The following is a 24,556-nucleotide window of genomic DNA, read 5'->3' on the forward strand; positions in this document are numbered from 1 at the left end:
TTCAGGGAAATTCATGTTTATAAAACTGATCAGAGATTGTGTGTGTGTGTGTGTGTGTGTGTGTGTGTGTGTGTGTGTGTACATGTGTTAATGTATTTTAAACACCCATCTCCCATCTGATCCTAGGAACAAGAATATTTTGCTATTACTTGAACAAAACTCATTCATGTGTGTGTGTGTGTGTGTGTGACATATTGGTATATATCAATTATTTATTGGCTGTGATTATCCTAAGGGAAAAGGATTGGATGACTAGGAAACACAAATAGAAGAGAAATGTCTATGTCTTTGTGATTGTTTTTAAGTATCCCCAATGTATGTTGATCACTTGCTCCAAAAATCAATATGATTCACTTTAAAATTAATGTGAAGGTTATCCTTAAATGCACTTAAAAGGAGGTTCTAGAATCTAAATTCCATAAAGGTTATTAAAAGGTCCTGCTGGGGAAGATGTAGCCAAGTGGAAGGGCGTGTGTCAATATGTAGAAACCCTGGATTCTGTGCCCAACACCGTAACAAGGAAGGGATGCAGCTCAAGCCTGGAGGGGACAGCATCATAACCCCTATTGTCTTGTTGCTGTTATAAATTGTCTAGGGTGGGAAGGGAGGGTTAATTTTGGGATCACACTTTCAAGGTACAACCTGTCACGGAGGGAAAGTCACGGCAGCAGAAGTATGAAGCTGCTGGTCATACGACATCCATAGTTAGGAAATAGAGAGAGATGAGTACTAATACTCCACTGGCTTTTTCCTTTGTATTCATCCAGGACAACAATCTAAGGAGCAGTGCCACCCATGTTTAAGATGGGTTTTCCCATCTCAATTAATCCTCTATAGGTATGCCCATAAGCTTGTCTCCTGGGTGATTCCAGATGACCCAGTTGGTAATCAGCATTAACCTTCACTCCCATATTTCCACAGTCAGGGATCCAGCCTCATATCCACTCTAGGATAATGTCAGCATCACTCTGATGGTTGCCTGAAGCACAAATAAACCACAATCTGAGTATATATTCAGATTGTGTCCAGCTGTTTGATTGTGTGGTTAGTGGGCTGAGTGTCCCCCAGAAACGCCCATGTGACATCTATGGGTGAGCCCCAGAAACCTCAAGCCGAAGGCCATAATCATCTTTGCCTTGGAGATAACTTTGATTCTCTTCTCTCCACAGCAAATATCTTGACCGTCATCATCCTCTCTCAACTGGTAGCCAGAAGGCAGAAGTCCTCCTACAACTATCTTCTGGCACTTGCTGCTGCCGACATCTTGGTCCTCTTTTTCATCGTCTTTGTGGATTTCTTGTTAGAAGACTTCATTTTGACCATGCAGATGCCTCCGATCCCTGACAAGATCATAGAAGTGCTAGAGTTCTCCTCCATCCACACTTCTATTTGGATTACAGTCCCCTTAACAGTTGATAGGTATATCGCAGTCTGTCACCCACTCAAATACCACACAGTTTCCTACCCAGCCAGGACCCGGAAAGTCATTCTGAGTGTTTATATTACCTGCTTCCTGACTAGCATCCCCTACTACTGGTGGCCTAACATCTGGACTGAAGACTACATCAGTACCTCCATGCATCACGTCCTTGTCTGGATCCACTGCTTCACCGTGTACCTGGTGCCCTGCTCCATCTTCTTCATCTTGAACTCAATCATTGTGTACAAGCTTAGGAGAAAGAGTAATTTCCGCCTCCGTGGCTATTCCACGGGCAAGACCACTGCCATCTTGTTTACCATCACCTCTATCTTTGCTACCCTCTGGGCCCCCCGCATCATCATGATTCTCTACCACCTCTACGGAGCACCCATCCAGAACCCTTGGCTGGTCCACATTATGTTGGATGTTGCCAACATGCTGGCTCTTCTGAACACAGCCATCAACTTCTTCCTCTACTGCTTCATCAGCAAGCGCTTCCGTACCATGGCAGCTGCTACACTCAAGGCCTTGTTCAAGTGCCAGAAGCAGCCTGTACAGTTCTACACCAACCATAACTTTTCCATAACAAGTAGTCCCTGGATCTCACCAGCAAACTCACACTGCATCAAAATGTTGGTGTACCAGTATGACAAACATGGGAAGCCTATAAAAGTATCCCCGTGACCCCACAGGGCTGGCACTTGTGCCTGTGTGTAATCTGTTTCCAGAAGAGAGGGTATCCCATCCTCTGGTTGAACAGCTCTCCTTAAGAGTGCTAACCTGATTTCCAGTCTCCACAGACTGAGCCGCTCTCAGACTGGCAGATGAGAAGAAATGGAAGAGAAGAAAGGAGAGCATGAATCTTGGTGTTTTGGGGTTTTCTTTCTTTTTTTATGCACTCATTTTTCACAAAATCACACTGACAGCCAAAGTTCCTGCTGGCTTGAAGACACCATTGGCACTTATAAATGCCATCATATTGTGACCAATAAAAACCATGGTAGAGAAGTAATCAGTGCTGGTACCATCCATAGTCACTAGGAACCAGCCACTCATGTGTGTGGTCCGTCCAGCCACCATGGCGTGTAGCTGAGCCACAGTCTTCTTCCAAGAGTTGAGGTCACCCATCACATCCCTGTGCCATTGCCAGCAGCTGACAGGGCTGACTGATTTGGGGATTCTTTTCAAAGGTGCCCTTCGTCCTAGGCAGAGCTGTGGTCTCCAAGTGGCCCTGGCAACTCTGGCTGCAGGAGACAACATGGGGGAAGGGACAAGTCACATCCCATCCAAACTCCTGCTGGAACGTCTATGGGGAGGCTCCAAACCAACGTGACTATGTCCCTTAGACTTGGGGTCTAAGGTGCAGTTTCCTATTTGCCATATTGTATAGATTTTATGTCTCCTCTAAAACAAAGACCCTGCCCTGGTGTGTGGGGGGAAAAGGAGAAATTCTTGAGCCCAGAAAAACAAAAAATCAAGCCCACTCTTGCCACTGTTTCGATTCATCACCACATCAGCTGTTTGCGATCCTTGTGTCAAGTCATTATTCCTGCCCCTTGCTTGCTCAAGCCCTCACCTATATCGCTTTACTTGAAGTGACTTCTTAACTGGAGATGCTAGTCGGGAGGTTAGAAAACTGCAGCTCTTCTGGAGGGAAGGGAGCGTATAGCACCCACCAAAACCCAGCCAGCATTGCTGTGTAAGACCCAAAGTACAAACAAACTGGAGAGGTGGCTGTGCCACCCACTGCTATGTCCTTTGATGTAAGTGGCTGAGTCAGGAAGGGGTGCCAGTTATCAGTAAAGCTGTTTAACTTGGATGCTTCAAAGATACTAAAATTTATTATTTCCCCCTTTCCTGCTCAAGTTAAGAAGAAATCTCGGATGTGGATAGGGGCGTCCCTGAGAGTGTAGACATATAAAACACACGTATAGACACAACTATACTAAACTGTTATGTGGTGTGCTTTAAAAGGAGGTCCACACTAGAGTTCCTCTCATTTTATTTCTGCCCCTTTTCAAGATATCTGAAACCATCCCTGGTTTAGAAGAAATCCTCTAAAATGATTTTTGAAACTGCATAATATTGGTGCCAAACTAAACAGAGTCACCTGAAACACTTGGTTTGATTTGTCCTGCATTCTCTAAGTTGGAGGGCACGTCCCTATCACCTTAAGGGGTTCTGCAGCAAAGGAATGGGAAGGAAAGACCCCTGAAGCAACACAAGTCCCAAACTTCCACCAGGGCCATTCAATACTAACCCAGTGCAGTCGGAGGCTGTATTGTTCCTATCCCTGTTAAATGGCTTATGGGAGAGTCTCGCCAAACCCAGTAGTTAGATTCTGAAGTCAGTGCAAAAGTGAATGACCTTATGGGGCTGTGGTTCCTGTGGTTCCCCAGGGAAAAAGACCTTTGAACATCCAGGAAGCTGCATTTTGATCCAGCATTGGGATGGGTTGCCAATACTTTGGCTGAAGATAATACAGATGTTTAGGGAGGTGTGTCCTATTATTGTGAAGTATCTGAGAACATCAGGACTACCTGGATACAGGAAGCCACACCCACTGAAAAGTCTGCAGAAGTTACTCATGTAAGAGATGATCTAAGTTCTAGCGTCCATCTCGCTTGCTCCCCAGAGCATATGCTCCATGAGCGAAATGTGAGCAAATCCTCCACATCTCTTGAATCGCATTTCTTTCTTTTTCCCCCCAAGCATGTGAAATTGAATGTATGTTCATTAGCTGTGTGTATGACACAATTCCATTGCACTTCCCCCCGTAAGTAAACATTAACCAAAGGCTACCTACGCCGAGTATATATTATGTGTGTGTGTGCTTATTTATTTTTTAAGATGCATATCTCTGAAAATGTTAGTTTGAGCTATAGATAAATGATTCAAAGTGCAATATCTATAAAGGTTAAGCAATTCCTTTTTGAGAATGTACACAAGATGAACAACAGTGAGTCTCTGACTCTCAATGCTGCCTGCTCTGTGTTTTTTAATTGTATGTAAAACAATTAATTATTTAAAGCTGGGTGTGTACTGGGAATGCTTTCTCCAGACACTCATTTATGACTTTTCGTAGCAGGAGAGGTTCTATTAGTAGGTATGGCAGCATCTCTTTCTTCTGACTACATTCCTATTTCTCTAAGCAATTTTTCAAACTAATCCATAGAAGCACTCCAGAGAGTTGCTGTATCTTCTGTTTAAAATACACATGGATACCCTTTTGGTTAGGTTGCTATATATCATAGCCTATATATGTATGTATGTATACATATGTATGTATGTATATATATACTAAAGTTTAAGATTTTAAGATTTCAGGAAAATATTCATTTATTATTGATATTAATAATAACAAGCAATGATGAAGATGCTTTCATTTTAACTTTAAAAATTGTAAGCCTTTTCTTTCAGGCCAGGTTTGGAAGATGAAGCCCGTCACATAAACAGCTGCTGCTAAGGGCAAACACCTTAGCCTGGGTTTTTGTGGTGCTTCTTTCAAAGACTGTTCATTATCACCTCCATTGCTGTATGATTTGTGTTCTTGGACATGGGGACAGTGCCACACATGTACATGCTGAGTCTTTTTCTTAGCAACTGGAAGCCTGGGGAAAGAGATAAGGGGGACAGCAGACAAACCATAAGAGATAAGCCATGTGAATGAATGAACATCCCTGTTCCAACCACCTTGCAATAGGAAAGGGTTATTTTGCACAGATGGTGCCTACTTGTCCAACGTGGGGAACCCTTTGGAAATGCATTAATGACTCTAATGTTGACGACTACTACTGTTCCGAGGTTACCACCGAAAAAACAGTAAATGCTCATATTTTCTTAAATAGATAATATATTGTGTTTGGACTAGTTTGTATTCTAATAAATTCTAATATGGTGCACACTTGGTGTTTGCTATTTGCATATATGTTCAACCAACTGCAGAATGCTGGTTTTTATTCATATTATTTTTAATTGATAAATCATAATTGTATACAGGTATGGAGTGCAGTGTGATGTTTTGATATATGTATTAAATGTGCAATGATTAAACCGAGCAAATTAACACATGGCCTCACTTCTGTATTTTACTGAGACATTTGAAACTTACCTATGTGTCTATTTTGAAGTTTACATTATTTGGGTTAGAGAACTTCTTCTAGGGAACAAGTTTTAAACAAGTTTCTTCGTCTTATTGAATTTTTGTACCTTCTGGTCAACAACTCCCCAATTCTTGGCCCCCGCTTCCCCAACCTTCCAATAACATTCTCTACTTTTATGGGCTCAATGTTTTTTTTTGGGAGGGGGGTTTGTTTATTTGTTTGTTAAAGGGTTTTATTATTGTTTCATATGAAGTTTGTTTAGACCTAAGTTATTTCCTTTAGTATAATAGTCCCCAAATATCAACATACTGGTGAAAGTGTTTTAGTGTATTTATTTATTGACTTTATATCCTAAAACTGCCCCTCCCTCTCTTCTCAGTAGCCCTTCATACAAATTCTCCCACTATTCCTCCTTTCCCTTCCCCTCTAAGAAGGGGGAGCCTCCTTCTGGATATATTCTCCCCCGCCCATCCCCCATCAAGTCAAGTGCATCCTCTCCCACTGAGGCCAGACAAGGTAGCCCAGTTAGGGGAGTGAGATAAACATGCAGGTAGGCAAAAGATTCAGGGATACTCCCTGCTCCAGTTGTCAGGGGACTCACATGAACACCAAGCTGCTTATCTGCTACACATGTGTAGGGGACTTAGGTCCACCCTTTATATGCTCTTTGGTTGCTGGCTCAGTCTCAAAGCCCCCAAGAGTTCAAGGTGATTGACTCTGTTGGTCTTCCTATGGAGTCCCTGTCCTCTTTGGGTCCCTCAATCCTTCTCCCAACTCTTCGATGAGACTCCCCAACTCCATCTAGTGTTTGCTTGTGGTTCTCTGCATCTCTTTCTATTGTCTGCTTGATAGAGCCTCTTAGAGAACAATTATGTTAGGTTCCTGTCTGCAAGCATAATAGAGTATTATTAATAGTGTCAGCAATTGATTCTTGCTCATGGGATGGGTCTCAGTTTGGCCCAGTCATTGGCTGGCCTTTCCCTCTGCCCCTGCTCCATCTTTGCCGTGCACATCTTGTAGGCAGGACACAGTTTGGGCTGAAGGTTTTGTGAGTAGGTTGCTATCCTTATCCCTCCACTGGAACTCATGAGAATTTTTAAATGAAATTTTACTTATATGCTGTGTTAAATATTAGCATAAGAACAGAATCCAAGGCTATAGAGATGGCTCAGCTTATTAAAGGCTAGGTTAAAAGAAAACACAGAATCCTACCTGCCTTCCTATTGGTCATATGGATTTTAGAAAGTTAGACCACAAAATTCTGTTTCCTATAATCCTAAATTGCTCATTACTGGATATAAATCTGGGTTCTATTGTGATTGTATCCTCTGTGCATCATTGAGACAATGAGGGCTCTAATAATAAATAGAATTAGCACGTGGGAAAGCGCTCAGACTTCCCCATCATGCAGTTGTGGATTCATGTCCCAACTGTTCTACTAACAAGCTTATGACTTCAGTATGTCTTCAAGGCTATCACCCGAAGAATTGTCCTAATTGGGAAAGCACCACTAATTGTAATTTTCCATTTCTCTGCAAAGCACATAGATGCTTTCATGGTAGTGGGACACTATGGACTGTGTGACCTTGGATAATGTTCTCAATCTCCCTAAGTCTCAATTTCCTCTTCACAATGGGAGCTGATTACATTTCTAGTAAGTACCTCATAGGGTGCCTATCAGCATCAGGATTTTTACAACACTTTACAGATGAGGAGCTAATGCGGAGAGGTGAGTGGATATGGCTAGAATGAAGCCTTGGTCACTCTATTACCCTTTTCACTGTCTCCCACTGGACCATCTGGGTCTTCCTCCAAAAGGTCACATTATTTTTGTGCCCTTTTTCTAGAGTGGGGAATACTGTGTAGTTTTGCAACTCTTCAAGCCCAGATCACCCAAGCATGAGATATATTATAACTGCATCATAATTAAAACACACAGCTTGACATTTCTCTGTAAAGTGGAACTTTTCTTTAAATTGATTCTATCAGCTCTCAAACTCTCTATGCATTTTCCCACACAAGCCACCATCAATTCTGACAGCCACCCACAAACTATTGTCACAATCCATCTTTGCATCAATCTAGAGACTGAACGTGACATAGCTGAGGAGAGGTACAGAACAGCAGGGAAATAATTGCTGAAAGGGTCACAGTATCTGCTAGCCATGGCCAGAGATCCTCATTAATTTTGCTCACCAGCTCAGAGAGGCAGGATAAAAGTGAGCTGATGGAGGCTGAACTGTTAGATAATGATCCTTTTATTAATACATTCTGCTAAACGATGGCTCAGCCTCCTTGGAGGGTGTGCAATTAATCCAAATACTTGCCAGACACAACAAGAAGGATGAGTGACTTGTATCTACAGGGGTAAATAGATACTGTGAATATCATGGGTTTGTTGGGAGGATGTGTTACTGTGGTGCCAAAAAGGAAAGAAAAGAGTTCCCCAGTTTCAAAAGAGCAAATAGGGCAACAGAGAAAGGAGAGACCTTGTCATGAACTCTCTGCACAGGGTGTCACCCCGTGCATGAGCTATGTTACCTACACAATGACAGTGACACAGTATTTCTTCCTGAGTGCGATGTAACCAGAGCAAGTGAGTTGAAACGGCTGCAGGAGGGATTTGTACTGAATCCAAAGAAGAAACCTGCATAGGGATGTCTATTAATGCTGCAAATGAGCTTCAGGGACAGCTCTAAGTATGCTTCTCTGTTTCCATTACAAAAATGATTCTACAGCATAGAGAGCCAAATCACACACGTTTCAATGTAGAGACTTCAGTCGCGAGACGAAGGTCTGAGAAAGATTTAAAAACTAGTAAGCACTATTGGAACACCTGAGAAATAATAGGGAACCCCCTCACTCCCCACCATGACATTGGATGAAAGAGTGGAATTGTAGCTGGGTGTGAATTGGCATCTTGGAAGAGGGGCTTTCCAGACAAGAGTTCTTACATACTGCTGTCACACTTAAGATGTCAGAGGGGAAGGGAGGGCAATGTTCCCAGAGCTCTCCCTTCTTTTAATGTATACATAGGTGCCTACCACTGATAACACTCAAGGAGAGAGCAGATGGTTCATGTATAGACACCAGATCCCCAAGGCAGCAAATAAAGAATAAATCAAGGATAGAGTGAGACCAGAAGCAACAACAGAATAAACAGCAAAATTTGGCGTTTCATTTTACTGTCATTGAATTCTGGGAAGGAAAGTGAGGCTCCTTGAATTTATATCATCCAAAGATCAAAGAAATAACTAAGAAACCTCCCCCCCAAAAAAAATTACTCTTGCTCAAGAGCATAGAACCTAAGTGTTAGTAAACACGATTTCCAGTGATCTCACTTTTGTTTTCCAAAAACACAAAATGCATCATATACCTTTCACAGCTAGCTTTAAACTTTCATGGTTAGAAATTCCTCATATTAATCCTCAGTACTTCCAAGACCAGACTTAAATATGTCTAAGAATAGAATGCAGTCATTCATTGAAAAAGCACGAGGCCCTGGGCATTCCTTTAATCGTTTATTTATCTGACTGATATTTATTAAATGATGCCATGTGTCAAAATCTATTCTACTCAGCAATTTGTTAGTGGACAAGACATATAAGCCTCTTATGGCAGGTTCTCTCCATGGGGAGAGATAGTACTGGAGAAAGCACATTAGATTAAAGCAGGCAGGGATGAGCACTGAGACCAGCAGTACTAAGCCATCCAGGTCAGACAGAAACAACATTAGATAACGCATTCTAAGAAGCTCTGTCTGAGAAGGTGGCCAAAGAACTGGAGCCTATGTAACAAAGAAAACAGCCACAGCAAGGGGACTAGAAAAGAGACTGTTCTTGAAATGCAAATGACCTTGAGCACTAGGTGGATTGTAGAAGACTAGAACCGCTGATGCATCATGACCTAGCAAAGGGACGTTATGAAACAAGGCTGGGCAGGGTAGCAAGAGCCAAATCCTGCAGAGCTTTGTGCCCTAATCAAGACCTTAAAGGGAAACCACTGGGCACCTCAAGCAAGGGACCAGTGTGGTCACCTCACCTCCATCCTCGTGACCTGTCCTCATGCACTGAACTCCATTTTCAGGTGAAAAAAGAAAAACAGAGTCTCGTGGAAATTAAATTAAATTTACTCAAGATGACAATGAGTAACTCATGAGTTGGTATTTAAGTCCAGGCCTGCCTGCTTCCAAAAGCCCCTTCAGCAGGCCACCTTGACATGTTGTCATTGGCACTCCACGCTCTTGGTCCTGAATTAGCAGTTTGGTCCCATTAGCCTTTTCCTCATACAAACTTGATATTTAGGCTACAGTCATCCTCCAATCCCATTAATGAGGAATCTGAAATCATCCAGGCATAATACCCTGTGGTTCCTCTTCATGACCCAATTTGTGTGTTTGATGAAATCAGGCAGAGCTGCATTTCAGAACTACAAATAAGATAGAAATAAAAACAAGGAAGGCAAAAACAAGTATTAACTTTACATTTTCTCTGCATCACTCTCAGTAATGATATTTTTTATGTCGTCAATGTTTTGCAAAGGCATTCACACACAGATTTTACCCCACAGTCTCAGCCACGGTGCTCTGTCCGAGGTGCTGAAACTGTCCAAACCTGTGAAGTGTCTGAGAAAATTCTAGATATAAAAATTGAAAGTTGCCTTCTCTCTTCCCATAAAAAGAGACCTGTATTACCATCGTGTGTGTGTGTGTCTGTGTGTGTGTCTGTTTGTGTTTGTGTGTCTGTCTGTGTGTCTGTGTTTGTGTGTCTGTCTGTGTGTCTGTCTGTGTGTGTCTGTGTGTGTCTGTGTGTCTGTCTCTGTGTGTATATTTGTATTTGTCTCTCTCTGTGTGTGTGTCTGTCTGTCTGTGTCTCTGTGTGTGTCTGTGTGTGTTTGTGTGTGTGTGTGTCTGTCTGTGTGTGTACCTGAGAAAATCAAGATCAGAGTTCAACTGTCTCATTTTTAGGAACTGTCCACTTTGGTTTTGGGTTTGTTTTTTTTTAACTTTTTAACTTTGTTTTTGAAGACAGTTTCTCACTGTATCTCAACTGATTTTACTAGGGTGACTTGACAGCAAGACTAGGGGATACTTCTGGCCCCAGCCCCCCTGCACTGGAATTACAAGTACATGCCATCATACCTGGCATTTTACATGGCTCCTGGGGCTTGAACTTCCATCCTCACACATCTGTAAGGGCCGTTTACCCACATCCTATTGTGTATCTTCTCAGAAGGCTTAGGATGCAGTTTCTTACAGAATCTGTTCCTACTAAGACTTTGCAGCTGTCGCAACATCTGCCTCACCTGCAAGCTTTTAGGAAATTTAGAACTATAACCACAGACCCAAAGTCAAGTGACAAAACATCTGGATTTTAAAGACATTCCCATGTGATTCCTATACTCACTAAATCCACAGTAGCCTTACATTGACATACTTTAAACCAATTGTTCCTCACCCTTGGAGAGCTTTGAAAAATCCCAATTCCAGAATGGACTACCAAGATCAGTGACCTTTAAAGCTCTTCAGATGGTTTCACTGTAAACAAGGTGACTTCTACAGGTAAAATGATATAGCCATAGTATAAAAAGTAGGTCTTCATCATTAATCAGACACAGAGATCATTGAAACAGATGCACAACAATTCTCAACATATACCATTGTCTAAACCAGGTATGGGTGGGGGAACACCCTCATAGAAGAAGGAGGAGGGGGGAATAGGAAAGGGGGGTTATGGGCAGGAAACTAAGAAAGGGGATAACACTTGAAATGTAAATACAAAATATCCAATAAAAAAAGAAACAAAAGTTGGGAGTTAAAGGCCTGATGTCACCATGTTGAGACTTTCCCCTCACCTAGCTATGGCTGATAACAAGTTATAGGGGAGCTCTTTCACAATATAATTCAGGGTTAGAAAGCCAAGCCCATGTTTCCTAGCCTAGTTGCACATCTCCGATCTTATAGGAACTGCCCCTTGGGAAATGCTAATTTATTGCAGGGGACTTTTACAATATTTTTACTTTAGTGACTCCAAAGCCTCAGCTGCACTTTAGACTCCCCTAGTGCTGTGAAAAACATGCTTCTAGATGCTATGCCCACATGTGTTCAATTGGAACTTTCAAGAAGTATCCAAGGCATCTGAGTCTTCAAATTCATGCCCAAGTGATTCCAAAAGCCACCCAAGATGGAAACCCTTTTGCCTACTCAGTGACACTTTGCCAGCCACAAGAACTTACAAATCACAACTCTCCCCAACAGTCTACCATGTGTCCCCTCACTAACTCATACTCATATTTGGTTAAGATTTCACCATAGGTATACCTCTCACACATGAAGCTCAGTGAAGGCTATAAATGACAGCTATCTACCAGCCATTCTGGATCTGGAACAGGCTGTGGGAATGATTTAGGAATGGACTGATAGGGACTGAGGTAAGGCTCTGTTTCGAGAAAGATGGATTAAATGATCTTGGTTGAAACTAAGATCAATGGAATCCCATCTAACTAATTTAGATGTTGGAGCAAAAACCCAGGCAGAGTCGAGCTTCACAGGAAACAGTTGTTATCACTGCAGAGTGTCAGCATCCTAGATTGATGATGCCAAGTGAAGACAGTTAGAGATGAGACCTCAGAACATCTTTGTGAAGCCAAGCTTGGAGCATATTATAGCTAGTGTCCTGAATGGAAGATGGCGTGTATGAAGAAATCTTTCTTCCTGTGGACAGGCTAGCCTGAGAAACAGAGTGAAGAGTGTTGACCCTCCCCCCATAAGATGTCCCTTTCTCTAAACTTTATACATCAATCAATGATGGTGCAGGGAGCCACATTTTCCGGTGTTGAAATTGAATGTGGAGGGATGGTGGCCTTGCTTCCCCATTGAAGGTGAAGAGAAAGAGGGGAATGGAGATAAATTGACTTTTAAATGACTGAGTAGAACAAAGAGTTCCTGCAGGAGGCTAATGCAGAACCAGTGGAAAGGAGCCTGATCCCTACACTCATGCCTCCTGACCTAGGGAATCTAACAAAACATGGGTCCAGCAATTTCACACTAGACAGAGAAGAAGCCAAGTACCCTATATTGTAAAGATGCTTTAAATAAGTAAAGATATCCCTGGTCCTGCATCCTCAAAGCATGGTTTGACTATTGGACATCTTCGAAGACATACTTCTATCCTTGGGAACAGAAATCCCTAATCTTGGTATCCTCGCCTTTCCAATTCACACAGTTTCCTAAAACTGTGAGAATCAAAATTAATTTTAAATGAATTTGACTAGCACAAGATAGGACTTTTAGGAGTGAGCAAATATGGCGCCCAAACTGGACAAATAAAGCCCTGGAACTCATGTAAGAAGCAGGTGCCTGTTAAAAGGGCCATGCAGATGCAGGTTCAAATCCTGGCTCCTTCACTGTGGAGCTGAGGGATGACAAGCAGTTCTCTTCCAGCCCCTTAGTTCCTGCTTTCTTGCTACTGGCTCCAAATGGGGGATGGTGGGATTATGTTTACGGTGCTGGAAATCTCTAGCAGCTACTAACAGAGATCTTTAAAATGTATCATACAAATTTCCTTGTATAAGAATGCTGACTGTTCAGAGGCTTCTCTCAGCATCTGGGCCCACTCTGAATTAATGAGGCCACCTCCAAGATAAAGGGTTTAGCTATACTGTGTCCTGGCTCTCTGACTTTTCCAAGGAAGAGAAAGTATATCACTCATTGCCATGATCCAGTGACAGTCCTTGAAAAAGACAGAGCATCGAGGGTTTGGAAGGAAGAAGACAAGCCATCCATCACTGCATGTTCTATTCCAATATCATGGTACAGCTCCCACTTCCATCCAAGCTTTTTCAAATAGCTTCCTTCCACTGCTCATCTCTACAGTTGAAACTCACACATTAGGGTTAAATGGCCACAGTTGCATGAAGGCTGCTGGCCTGACTCATTAGGCTTCCTATCACTGAGTTCCAGTGATGATAGAAATGTAAGTGGTCCTATTGGTGAGTGTTAATACAGGTCACCTGTCTATGTCACACTATGTCACGTGTGTCTCTAAGGCTCTGAGCTGGAATACAAATATCCCCCAGTAGGAGACAAGGGCTTCACATTATTATGAATTAATCTTATAAACATCTGATTTCTAGGAGGCTACCAGGAAATGACTCCCAGATTTCATGTGTATGTGCCTCTTAGTGTAACTGATTATCTGAGGCACAATGCTGTTCTATGACAAGGGACAAGCCACAACCATGAGAGAAAAGGGCATGGTCTTCCCCAAAGAGTGAGATCATCACATCATCAGTAGTCACAAGAAAAGGCAGTCATCAGACTAGGAAAGGAGAAATGGTCCTGAAAGGCAACAGAGGATCCAGTCCTCTTTATCCTCATTCGGTTAGCCTGCCTGTCAGCATGAGCATTCCTGAGGCGAAGGTAAAGACAGAGTTTTCAGTCAGAGGTGAAAAAAGATTCACTCAGTGGTCTTCCTGAGACCCGACTAATGATATGTCTACCTGGAGAGGTTGTTCTGCTTTAAGTTAAAGCATCCTGCTGAAAGGGCTCTTAATTTTCTGCCATGATCTCAGACCAAAGTCTGACTCTAATACCCTATCCAGCCTCAAAGGAATAGAAATGTTCAGTGAGAATACCCCTAGCTGAGGCTACCAGGACTCAGAAGCAGGAGCTCTCCTGCAAAGCAAGATGATTCCAGCACGGGGTTATACCCTTCCTCCTCATAAAGTCACCTCTTCTTCCTCACAAAGAGACTCTGTAGCCACCCTCAGCAGCAGATATTCTATCCGCTCAGAGTTGAGGGGTTATCTCACTGAGGTTTTAAACAGTCCAGAGATGGGTAAGCTACCACAGCCTCTCTTGGGAACCGCTGGATGCTCAGTGGGATAGAGAAGACTCCAAACGTGCTTTTAATCCCCCTTCTCTTAATAGCAACACTGGGATGGATGCTTTTAGGGTTGATGTCCACTTTCTCCCAACTTTCTTTCAGAAAGAATTTTATCTTCTAACTCCCATGCCAGTTGTTTAATGCCAGTGTCACTAAGTGGGAGGGGGGAGAATAAAGGTTTAATATAGGTTTAATAAAGGATAATAAAGGTTTAGTAAGATGCTCTCAGCTCAACACCTAATCGTTTCTTTCTTTTGTCCTGGAAAAATCAGTCTTTGCTCTCCACTTCAGCATCTTCTGAACTTTTAAGGGGTCCTCAAATTTCATTGTTTCCTTCCCCAATTCAAATAATTTCCTTCAGTGTCCTTTTCTTCAAATAATGCAGTCATTCTTCAATGAATGTGCATATTCCCAAATGGACTCCAAGCAATGATGTTTTCCTGAAGCTCAGAGATTTCACTGCTGTGCCCGCCTCTCCAGAGTGAGATAAGGAGGCAAACAGAATGGAATAGGGGAAGATAATTTTTGATTAATTTAGACACTTTTAATTAAATTATTTCCAGGGTGTTTGGGCAGGTTTGTTTGGCTTTTTTGTTTTGGGTTTTGGGGTTTTTTGGGGGGGAGGAGGGTGTTTTGGGGTTTTTTGTTTTGTTTGGTTTGGTTTGGTTTAGTTTTGTGATTTGTTTTTGGTTACTTAGCTAATTAATTTGCCAACAGTCCACTTTCAAATACTAAAATGCTCAGAGATGTGCCTGAATGAGCAATAGACTCTAAACAAGTCATGAAAATCAGTAATTGCTGTGTGTTGGCTCTTTTACAAATGTACATTTATTGAATCCATCGTTCATTGGTCTTTCATAATAGCTGTTTTACTAAAAATACTCACTGGCCTGCTTATACCTCTCCTGCATTCTGAAGGTCATGTTCTATGGTATCTGGACCAGTAGAATTTCAGTAAACCTAACACATACAAACATACACGCACACACTCAAAGCACATACATATGCATGCATAAAGATAGAGAAAGAAACAGACACAGACACAGAGAGGGACAGAGACAGAACAGATTGTCACTACAATGGACAGAGTCCATCCTGACTTCCCATGTATCTCTCAGAATGTGAGCATTTCAATCCATGGGAAAGCGCTAACACCTGAAAGCATAAATCTTTGATGTAACTTGACCTAGAAACACACCCACTACTCCAGCTGCTCCAAGGTTGTACAGTCCCTTTAATGCCAGGGGATATTTATACTATTTACCACATACCATTCTATGAATGATTTAGTGGCTTTTATGATGATTTTTACTACTCTCAATTTCATCTTCTTTGTTAATTTTCAAACTTAAGCTCTGTCAGCGGACACTTTCAAGTCCCTCTTAATTCATGGAGAATTCATCTCAGTGGGAAAAAATGTCTCCATTAAGAACGATAAACAGGAAATGTTTGCTTCTTCCTAGCATCGTGCTAGAGTTGGCATTTTTGACTGATACTAATAATTCCCTTGATCAAAATAGCAATGTTTCTTATGCTAATGGAGTTAACATTTTACTTTTATATTTTAGATGTTAAACACCTTTTCTCTGGTTGTTTAAAAATGCTTCTCAGAGCTTGCTCAAATAATTACCCAACTTAGGACTCCGTGATGGGGTAGGAAGGCAACAGTGTTTTCTATGGTTGTTGTCGTTGCTGCTGCTGTTGATGTTAATGTGAATGGATCAGCAGTGAAGTTGCTAAGTTTATAAAGATGTATTGTGTTCAGAACACATAAAGTCAATTACTTTGAGAGTTATAGATGAATGATTTACTTCGTGAATTTCTTGTAGCATTGTTGTTAGTGATTGTTGACAGCACACCACCTTCTTTGTTACCTGCGTGATGTCACATTTCACTTACTGCTGCCTTCCAGAAAGCTGTGGCCTCTATACCATACCTCAAGCCTCCTTCATGTGACTCCCATTGACAAGGTGAAACTCCAGCTGAAGTTGAAATAACCGTGTGCCCATTGTTATAACCAGGTGAACTGATATGTGTAATCCCGACTCTAGGTAGGCTAAGACAGGACTGAGAGTTAGAGACCAGCCTAGGTTATAGAATGAGTCTCTATCTCACAAACTCAAGGAAGAAGAAGAGAAATAATTTGGGAACAGACCTAAGAAGACTGTGTGTGTGTGTGTGTGTGTGTGTGTGTGTGTGTGTGTGTGTGTGTGTGTGTTTTAAAAATGAAATTGAACCACCTGTAACAGAATGGATCCACGAACATTGTGTTGGGTGACAGAAGACGAATGATCTACAGTGTTGCTGAGAAATTAAATATGGAAAATGTCGATCTTACACAAACAGAGAGGACAGTGGTTAACAGAAAGGATAGAGAAGGGAGGGGGTGAATAGAAGCTATCAAATGGGCACAAGGTTACAGTTAGATAACTAAAACTGACAGTACACTTCACAGTGGGGCACTGTAGTCAATAATAATATACAATGTGTTTCCAAGTAGATAGAAAAGATTTTCAATATTTCATTATAAAGAAATTACAGATGTTTGAGATATTGGTACAGAAAAATGGCAGTATTTAATGTATGAAAAACTCAGCATTCCTTCAGAAAACGCACAATTAAAAGACCTTGAGGTTATGCTGTGTTTTCAGGTACCCACACAACCACAAGTGAGGATGTCCATGCATACTGTGTGTGTCCATTCAAACACTCATAGCCGTTTTTGAAAAGAAATTAACCAGAACTACTACCGTTTCGGATGTACTGTGCTCCATTTGACTTACTACCTACTGTTCTAAGAATTCATCAGTCTTTTTCAATTTGTTGATGAACCATACAAAGATATGTGAACAGAAGTTGCAGCCTTATTTAGTAATAATAATGTTTGAGGCCTTTCCTAGGGGCCCATCAATAGAAAATGCCTTAAATAAGGTAGCACGTACCTCTACAAACAAAAGTACTATGCAGCTCTTTAGGAGTCTCTTTCTTATGAGCAAAGAATTTGATGAGGGATCCAGGTGGTATGGAAGGACAACAATTACAGAAGCGGAGCTTAACTAGGACAAAGCCTGCCATACCTGTGGGTTTCCAGTGACTTCTCAGCATGTTGTTCGCTAAGGCCATGTTGGACCCTACTACTAAGGTTATAGTCTAGCATGTCCAGACAGCTTTCCTGAGCTCGGTGTAAATTGGAGGACTCCTTTTATTTAGTGGGGCTTCCTCTTCTCTACCTGATCTGGGGATCCTAACCCCCAAATCTTCTACCTGAGAAATGTCACACTGTCCTTGGCAAAATTACAGGTTCAGCTTCCTCTCTCAAGATAAGAACCTGCTCCAAGCATCTGAGATTCCTGGAATGCCTCTTTATGCAAATGAGGCATTCCTAATATGTTTAGCTGCAGCCAATGATTTACATTTACCCTAAAAACCCCTTCTCACTCTCCAAGGTTCATATAAAGTCCTTGTTCATCCTTTTAAAAGTATATGTTTTACTAAATATAGCCTATGAGAGCTATAACTCTCAAATCCTTGGAGAAGGCTTTCTCCTCCTGCACTCACTGCTGGACCAGGATCCTGCTGACCCACCCATTCCAGATTTCCATTCATTCTTTCCTGTCAGTGTATAGTGACCTCTGGCCTACATACCCCAACGGAAGACCTGGTACTCAGAACTACAGGCTGGCTTTCAATGAGTTGTGCCTAAAAACATGGAGGGAACACAAAATTAATTAGAGGAGAAGGAGTCATCATGAGATCCAAGCTTATGGCGGGGGCAGAGATTAGCAATAATTCTTTGGAAATATATATTTCCTTTTTGTTTCATGAAATTGTAAAAGGAAATTATAGAAGGGGCAAACTGGTGCCCTATTAGTCCACAATACAGAAGTAGCTAAAGTGTGTAATGATCGGGTATCATCCTCAGCCTCGGCATCCTGGGAATCAGCAGAAGCCACAGTTATACTGTCAAAAAATGTTTGATGTCCTGCTTCCATGTGTTCACCTACTTCTCTGTTCAGGACTTCAGAGAGTGTCATGTATTTTGAGAGCATTTTTGCATGTTCCCCATCTACCAGCAACGTCCTTCCTATTCCTGATCTCTTGTCTCAAATTTTCCTTGTTGAGTGTCTTGAGCATGATAAACTTCAGAGGACACGTCTTCTGCCATTACTAACAAAAGCCACCAGGAATAAGGCATCAAGGAGCTAAAGCCATGTGGGTGTCCAAGAAGAAATGGTAAAAGGTCGTATCACCTTGGCACGTATTGGAAATGGTGAGTGAAACTTGTGACTAGGGTTAGGTATTTAGGGAGGATTTGGAAAACTTTAGGTGGGCCCTATGTGGCAAGAACAATTTTCTAGAGACAAGTATTTAAGGGTTGTACCCAGATCCTTGTTTCTATCCTGTTGTTGGCATCCTGGCCCACCATGATGTGGCAGCCTCTACCACATGTTCCTGAAACTGTGAACTGAGTTGTTCCATGCCTTCTTGCCATGATGGAGTGAAACTCTCTGAAACAGCGAGTCAACATGAGTCCTTCTTCCCTTCAAATGCTCCTTCAGGGATTCTGTCATAGCGAAATAAGTCACTAATGGAGGGGATACTCAAAGGGTGGTAATGTGTTAACCATATGATTCTTTCTCCAAGTATGTACTCTAGGGGCAAAATCTCATCCATGGACTCAAAGAGTTCAGTGTTCGCTGGCTCACTGTTGCAGTTCCAAAATAAATGGAAGCAACCTGTTTGTCTATCCACAAAAGAATGAGTTAATAAATGCAATACTGCACATAAACTAACTGCAGATAAACTAACACCATATGTAACATCCTCACTCTAGACCCAGCCCTAGTTAGCTTCAGCTGTCAAGAAGAAATCAGAGGACTAAACTGATGCCATATTAATTCACAATATAAAATGACACAAGGAATCATAACTGAAAAATTTCCAAGATGAGATTGTCCTGTTAGAAATTGCCTTGATTGATGTGAGAGGTCCTGGCCCACTGTGGGCAGTACTATCCCTAGGCAGGTGAGCCTCAATTGTAAAAGAAAGAGCTGATCACAAGCCACAGAGTCAGTAAACTGTATACCTCCATGATTTCTACTCAAGGTTTCTGTCTTGAATTCCTGCCCTGACTTCCCTCAGTGATGGACTTGTTACCTGGAAGTACAAGCCAAATAAACCCTTTCCTCCCCCAGGTTGTTCTGTGTCAGGGTGTCTTACTACAACCACAGAAAAGTGAATTAAAATAGACCTCAAAAAGAAAATGCTGGACATTGACAGCATGTGATATGATTCCTGCAATATCACTGGAGATGCTAAGATCTAACCCTTTAATACTGATGGCTTCTTAGGCAAGAGGAAGGAAATAACATGAGAACAGACACACAAAGGCAGCAATGCCATCTGGTAGGTTTCATTACTTACACAAACAAGGCAAAATGTCAAAGTATCATGAGGTTGAGTGTGCCCACTGTTTTTTCTTATGACTTTCTGTACACTTCCTACTTTTTATAATAATGTGGCAGATCTATCCTAAAATAACTTAAATGACTCATGTTTATGTAATCTCCTCCCTTTGAGGACAGACAGAACCTGTGATTTGGTTAGAGAGTGATTATTCTTTTTTTAGTACTGGGGGCTGAACTCAGAGCCTGCCACATGCTGGACAAGAATTCTCCCACCAAGCAATAGTCTGTGGCCTCTGTTTAATTTTTCTTTTGAAACGGAGTCTCACTAGGTTGTCTGGGCTGGCCTTGAACTCACAGCAATCTAGGCAGGTTGTGGGCTTACCTTACACCATCAGGACTAACCCTGTGGTTTTGGTTAGTTTACACATCACAATGGTACATACTTCAGTGAGGCATTCCAGCACATGAATACATTGTCTAGTGATAAGCCATGGGTGATTGGCATATCCAGCTACACAGAATTTCATCTTTTATTTGCATTTGGAATCATATCTATTCAATTTTTTAATAGGCAATTAAGTGTTGAAAAGCAAGGTTATACCACTGAGCTATAGGGCAACAGAGGCGATTTTCCCAAAAACATCCTTATAGCAGTTAACCATCCAATCTCCATCCCTTTCCCTTACGTCCTTCTCAGGCTTAAGTGATCACAGTTGTATTCTCTTTTGTTCTGCGACTGACATATTAATCTCCTCATATACGTCAGAGAACAGGTAGCATTTGTATCATTCCATCCTAACAAGTAGACTATGGCAGAGGCAGAGGACTCTCACATGTGATTGAGTGCATCACATCGGGAGATATGCACCACCCATGGTTGCTTCATGTCATATAATTCTCTACCTGAGTAGACTAGATTGACATAATTGAACTGGATTTTAAAAATAAGACATCATGCTGTGAGAATGTCAGGTAGCAGGGAACTATGGGTAGCCCTCTAAGACCTGAACACTACCTCTAACTGATGTTACTAAGAATCATAAACCCATAGGTATATAGGTACCAGAAAAAATATTCTGGAAACAACCTGACAGACTTGAAAACACATTTCCCCCACACAGACTCAAGTTGAGAGAAGTAATTTGTTCATTAAAATGCTTGCTATGCTGCCATGAAGGCCTAGGTTAAGTCCCGGAAACTATATCAAAAAGCTGTATGTGGTGGGTACATTCCTGCAATCCCAGAACCAGGAAGGAAGAAGTGGCAGATTTCTGAGTTTTGCTGAGCAGCCTGCAGAGCTCACTTGATAAGCTCTAGGCCAGTGAGAGACTCTGTTCAGAAACGACATGGATGGTACCTGAGGAACATTTGAGGCTGACCTCTGGTCTCTCTCTCTGTCTCTCTGTCTCTCTGTCTCTCTGTCTCTCTCTCTCTCTCTCTCTCTCTCTCTCTCTCTCTCCCTTTCTCTCTCTCTCCCTCCCATCCCATCTCTCTGTCAGACACACACACACACACACACACACACACACACACACACACACAGAGTGGGGAAGGGGGGAGGGGAGAGAGCGAGCAGGAAGACAGACAGACTCCAGGTGAAAACACAGTCCAGCCAATCCCTTGAGCAGGTTTTATTGATCGATATTCCTGAGAATGTTTATTTGAATGCGTAAAGATTTATTTTTGGTTGACAGTTTTGTCAATTTCGGTAACTGTTGGCTGGAATGTTGCTTTGAAGCCTGGGGTGAGACTGAGCGTCATGGCGAGGAGCAGGTGGTGGACCACAGCTTACGGTAACCAGGAAGCAGGGGGAGGGGAAGAGGAGGAAGGACCAGGGTTCTAAAGCCCTTTAAGGGTACTTTCCCAATCCCAACTTCCTGCCACTGGGCTTTGTTTTTTAAAGTACTACCCCTTCATAAAACCACAACCTGGGGATCAAACTACCAATGCATGGCCTTTGGAGGGCATTTCAGAATGAAAGTAGAGAGCAGCCTCCAGAGGCCAGAGCAGAGGGCAAGGGCGTGGCGTATCTGCACCTGGGATGGCAGGCAACAGAGATCATTGATTGGTGCTATTTTAAGGCACTAAGTATAACTCATCATTGGACAATTGAGAATGATCACAAATACCATAACCGTGGAAATAAGCTGGAGCCAGAGGATTCCCAGAAAACTGCAATGTGATGTCATAATGCCCATGTTTCAAGAACAGGGAAGTAATTTGCAAGGCAGATGCTCCAAAGACCAAGGTACAGGGTGACCTAGAGATCCCCTTTGACTTCAGTCGATTCAGAACACTGGGCAGGGCGAAATGACTGCCCATAGGTTACAGAGGCAGCAGAAAATGAGGGATTTGAAACAGCTGACCATGATGTTTAACTAGAAAAGGACAGAGCTATTTGCTTGAGAGAATGAGGCTGGCCACAGCTGGTTGGGGTCTCTGTAGTTCTGCATCTTATTGCGGTTCAGTTCACTGGCTCTAAGCTTTGATGTACATACAACCTATCTACATAACTTTCCAGAAGCACCCACAGCCAGTGTGTAGCCAGGATGTAGAAGGCTATTCTACAGTAAAAAGGGAGCAAGTGCCAATAAGTAGATGAACCTCAAAACAAAAAGAAAAACCAGGAACTGGAGAGGTGCCCCAGTGGTTAAAAGCACTGGCTGCTCTTTCACAGGACCCAGGTTTGATTCCCAACACCCATGTGACTGATTACAACTACCTATAACTCCAGTTCCAGGGGATCCAACACCCTCTTGTGGCCTCCATGTGCACCAAATTGAGGTATATAAATATTGGCTAGACATTCATACACATGAAATAATAATAATAGTAATAGTAATAATATTTTTTAAACATAATGAAGAATGGAGGCAATGGGCAAAGTATCACTACTGCGTGAATCTATTTATGTAATGTGTTCTGGACATGTAAGTAAAGGTAAGTCTGTAGAGATAGAAAGTAGATAAGCAGTTCCCTGGGATTGGAGGCAGGAATAACAGGTGACTAAAGTTGTTTTCCAGTTTTCTGTGAAATGAACTTTTCAACCCATTTGTCCCCAGACCCCTGGCAGTCTGCTTTTCTGATATACTGTCTCCTCAGATGATACTCAGGTGTGACATACCACTGAGGGTAACCCACAGCTGACTCTTTTTCATGGGTAATTTATGGTCAACCTTGCCCAGTGAGACTTAGAAATAAAACCTATTCGCGGTCCTTTTTCTCACAAGTTTCTTCCAGTCAACACTGGAGATACATCCAAACCCTCAAAGCAGAAATGCTTTAGAGTGCATGTGTGTAAGTTTACGGGTGTGTGCATGCATGTGTGCTTGTGTGGGGTGTGTGTGTGTGTGTGTGTGTGTGTGTGTGTGTGTGTGTGTGTGTGTGTGTGTTCTAGCATGTGTGGTTCAGGTATGAGTTCCCGCATGTAGGTGAGCATGTGAATGATAAAAATCAACCTCAGGTGTTGTTCCTGAAGAGCCATCTATCTTATTTGTTGAGACAGGCTCCCTCATCTCTCATTGTCTTGGGCTCACTAACTAGGTTACGCTATCCCAAGCACTGAACTTAAAAGTGTCTCCCACAGCACCAACTTTTGCACATCGGTTCTGAGGGCGGAATTCAGGTCCTCAAGCCGGCACTGCAAGCACCTTACTGTCTACCTCCCTGTCTCCCTAGATGTAACAGCTTGAAACATTGTTTCATTTCATGCTCCCTAACTGCAGCATCCTGAGTCTATAATGATCAAATTGTGACTTAAGGGCATGTGTTTCTTCTAGGAAAAAGGCACAAGGAGATAGATGTGTCTCATTGAAGGCTGTGTGAGAGAGCTGTGAGCTGAAGGCTTCACACCTTGTTCTAGGCCTGTGGGGATGCTATATAGGTTCCGGGGGTGGGGGGGTGTTGGGTAGATGCTATTCCACTTGATTGTGCTGTGGTTACTGGGTTGATGGGCAATTATGAGAAACTGTCCTCATCACATTGGTCTGCTCTTCAAGAAATATACACAGTTCTCAATACTCAGATCAACACACTCCTTTAGCACAGGCAAAGCCTGAGATTTAGATTGGCCAAATTTTCTATACAGCCCAGAACCTGGACTTTCAAGGCTGTGACTCATTCCTTTTTTTTTCCCAGAGTTGAGGACCGAACCCAGGGCCTTGCACTTGCTAGGCAAGCGCTCTACCACTGAGCTAAATCCCCAACCCCGACTCATTCCTTTACTGCAGAGGACTAACTACATGTGGTCTCCATTGCAACTACCCAAATCCTCCATTGCAGTACAAACACAGCCAAGGACCATGCATAGATGGATGACTGCACTTATGTTCCAATAAAGATTTATTTACTCCAACAATAGCCAGGTTCAGGTCGTGGATGCAGTTTGCTGGCCTCTACTCTAGAATACTGAAGTATTTATCAAAATATAGGTAACTATCCTCAGAAAGTATTTTCCCAAATGATTCCTTGGAGTGTTATTTATTGTCCAGTAAATTGTGTTTGTGGAAAAGAACTTTTGTGTGTCTCAATAAATGAAGGTGGATATAGGGATGGCATGTAGGTTCCAAGTTTTCACATAGGTGTTATTCCATTTGGCTGTATGGTGGTTGCTATGTTGAAGAGTCCATGAAAAGGAGAGAAGCCGAAAATGCTGGAGAAGTTGGACATAAAAGACCCTATGAACGCAGCATGAGGTTCTCCAGGAAACACAACTCCTAGACCACAAGAAAGGGAAGGAGA

The 24,556-nt window shown here is 42.3% G+C and overlaps 1 protein-coding gene across 1 annotated transcript in view; it reads left to right on the forward strand.

Moving 5' to 3' along the window:
• The window catches only part of Gpr139 (G protein-coupled receptor 139), a 40,441-nt gene extending 38,337 nt beyond the window's left edge, over positions 1 to 2,104 (forward strand). The window contains exon 2 of the mRNA XM_032895648.1: positions 1,170 to 2,104. Within this exon, the coding sequence (XP_032751539.1) occupies positions 1,170 to 2,104 (935 nt within the window). The remainder of the gene's footprint in view (positions 1 to 1,169) is intronic.
• The last annotated feature ends 22,452 nt before the right edge of the window (positions 2,105 to 24,556 follow it).

The sequence above is a fragment of the Rattus rattus genome, chromosome 2 (assembly GCF_011064425.1).
Source record: "Rattus rattus isolate New Zealand chromosome 2, Rrattus_CSIRO_v1, whole genome shotgun sequence".
Taxonomy (NCBI): domain Eukaryota; kingdom Metazoa; phylum Chordata; class Mammalia; order Rodentia; family Muridae; genus Rattus; species Rattus rattus.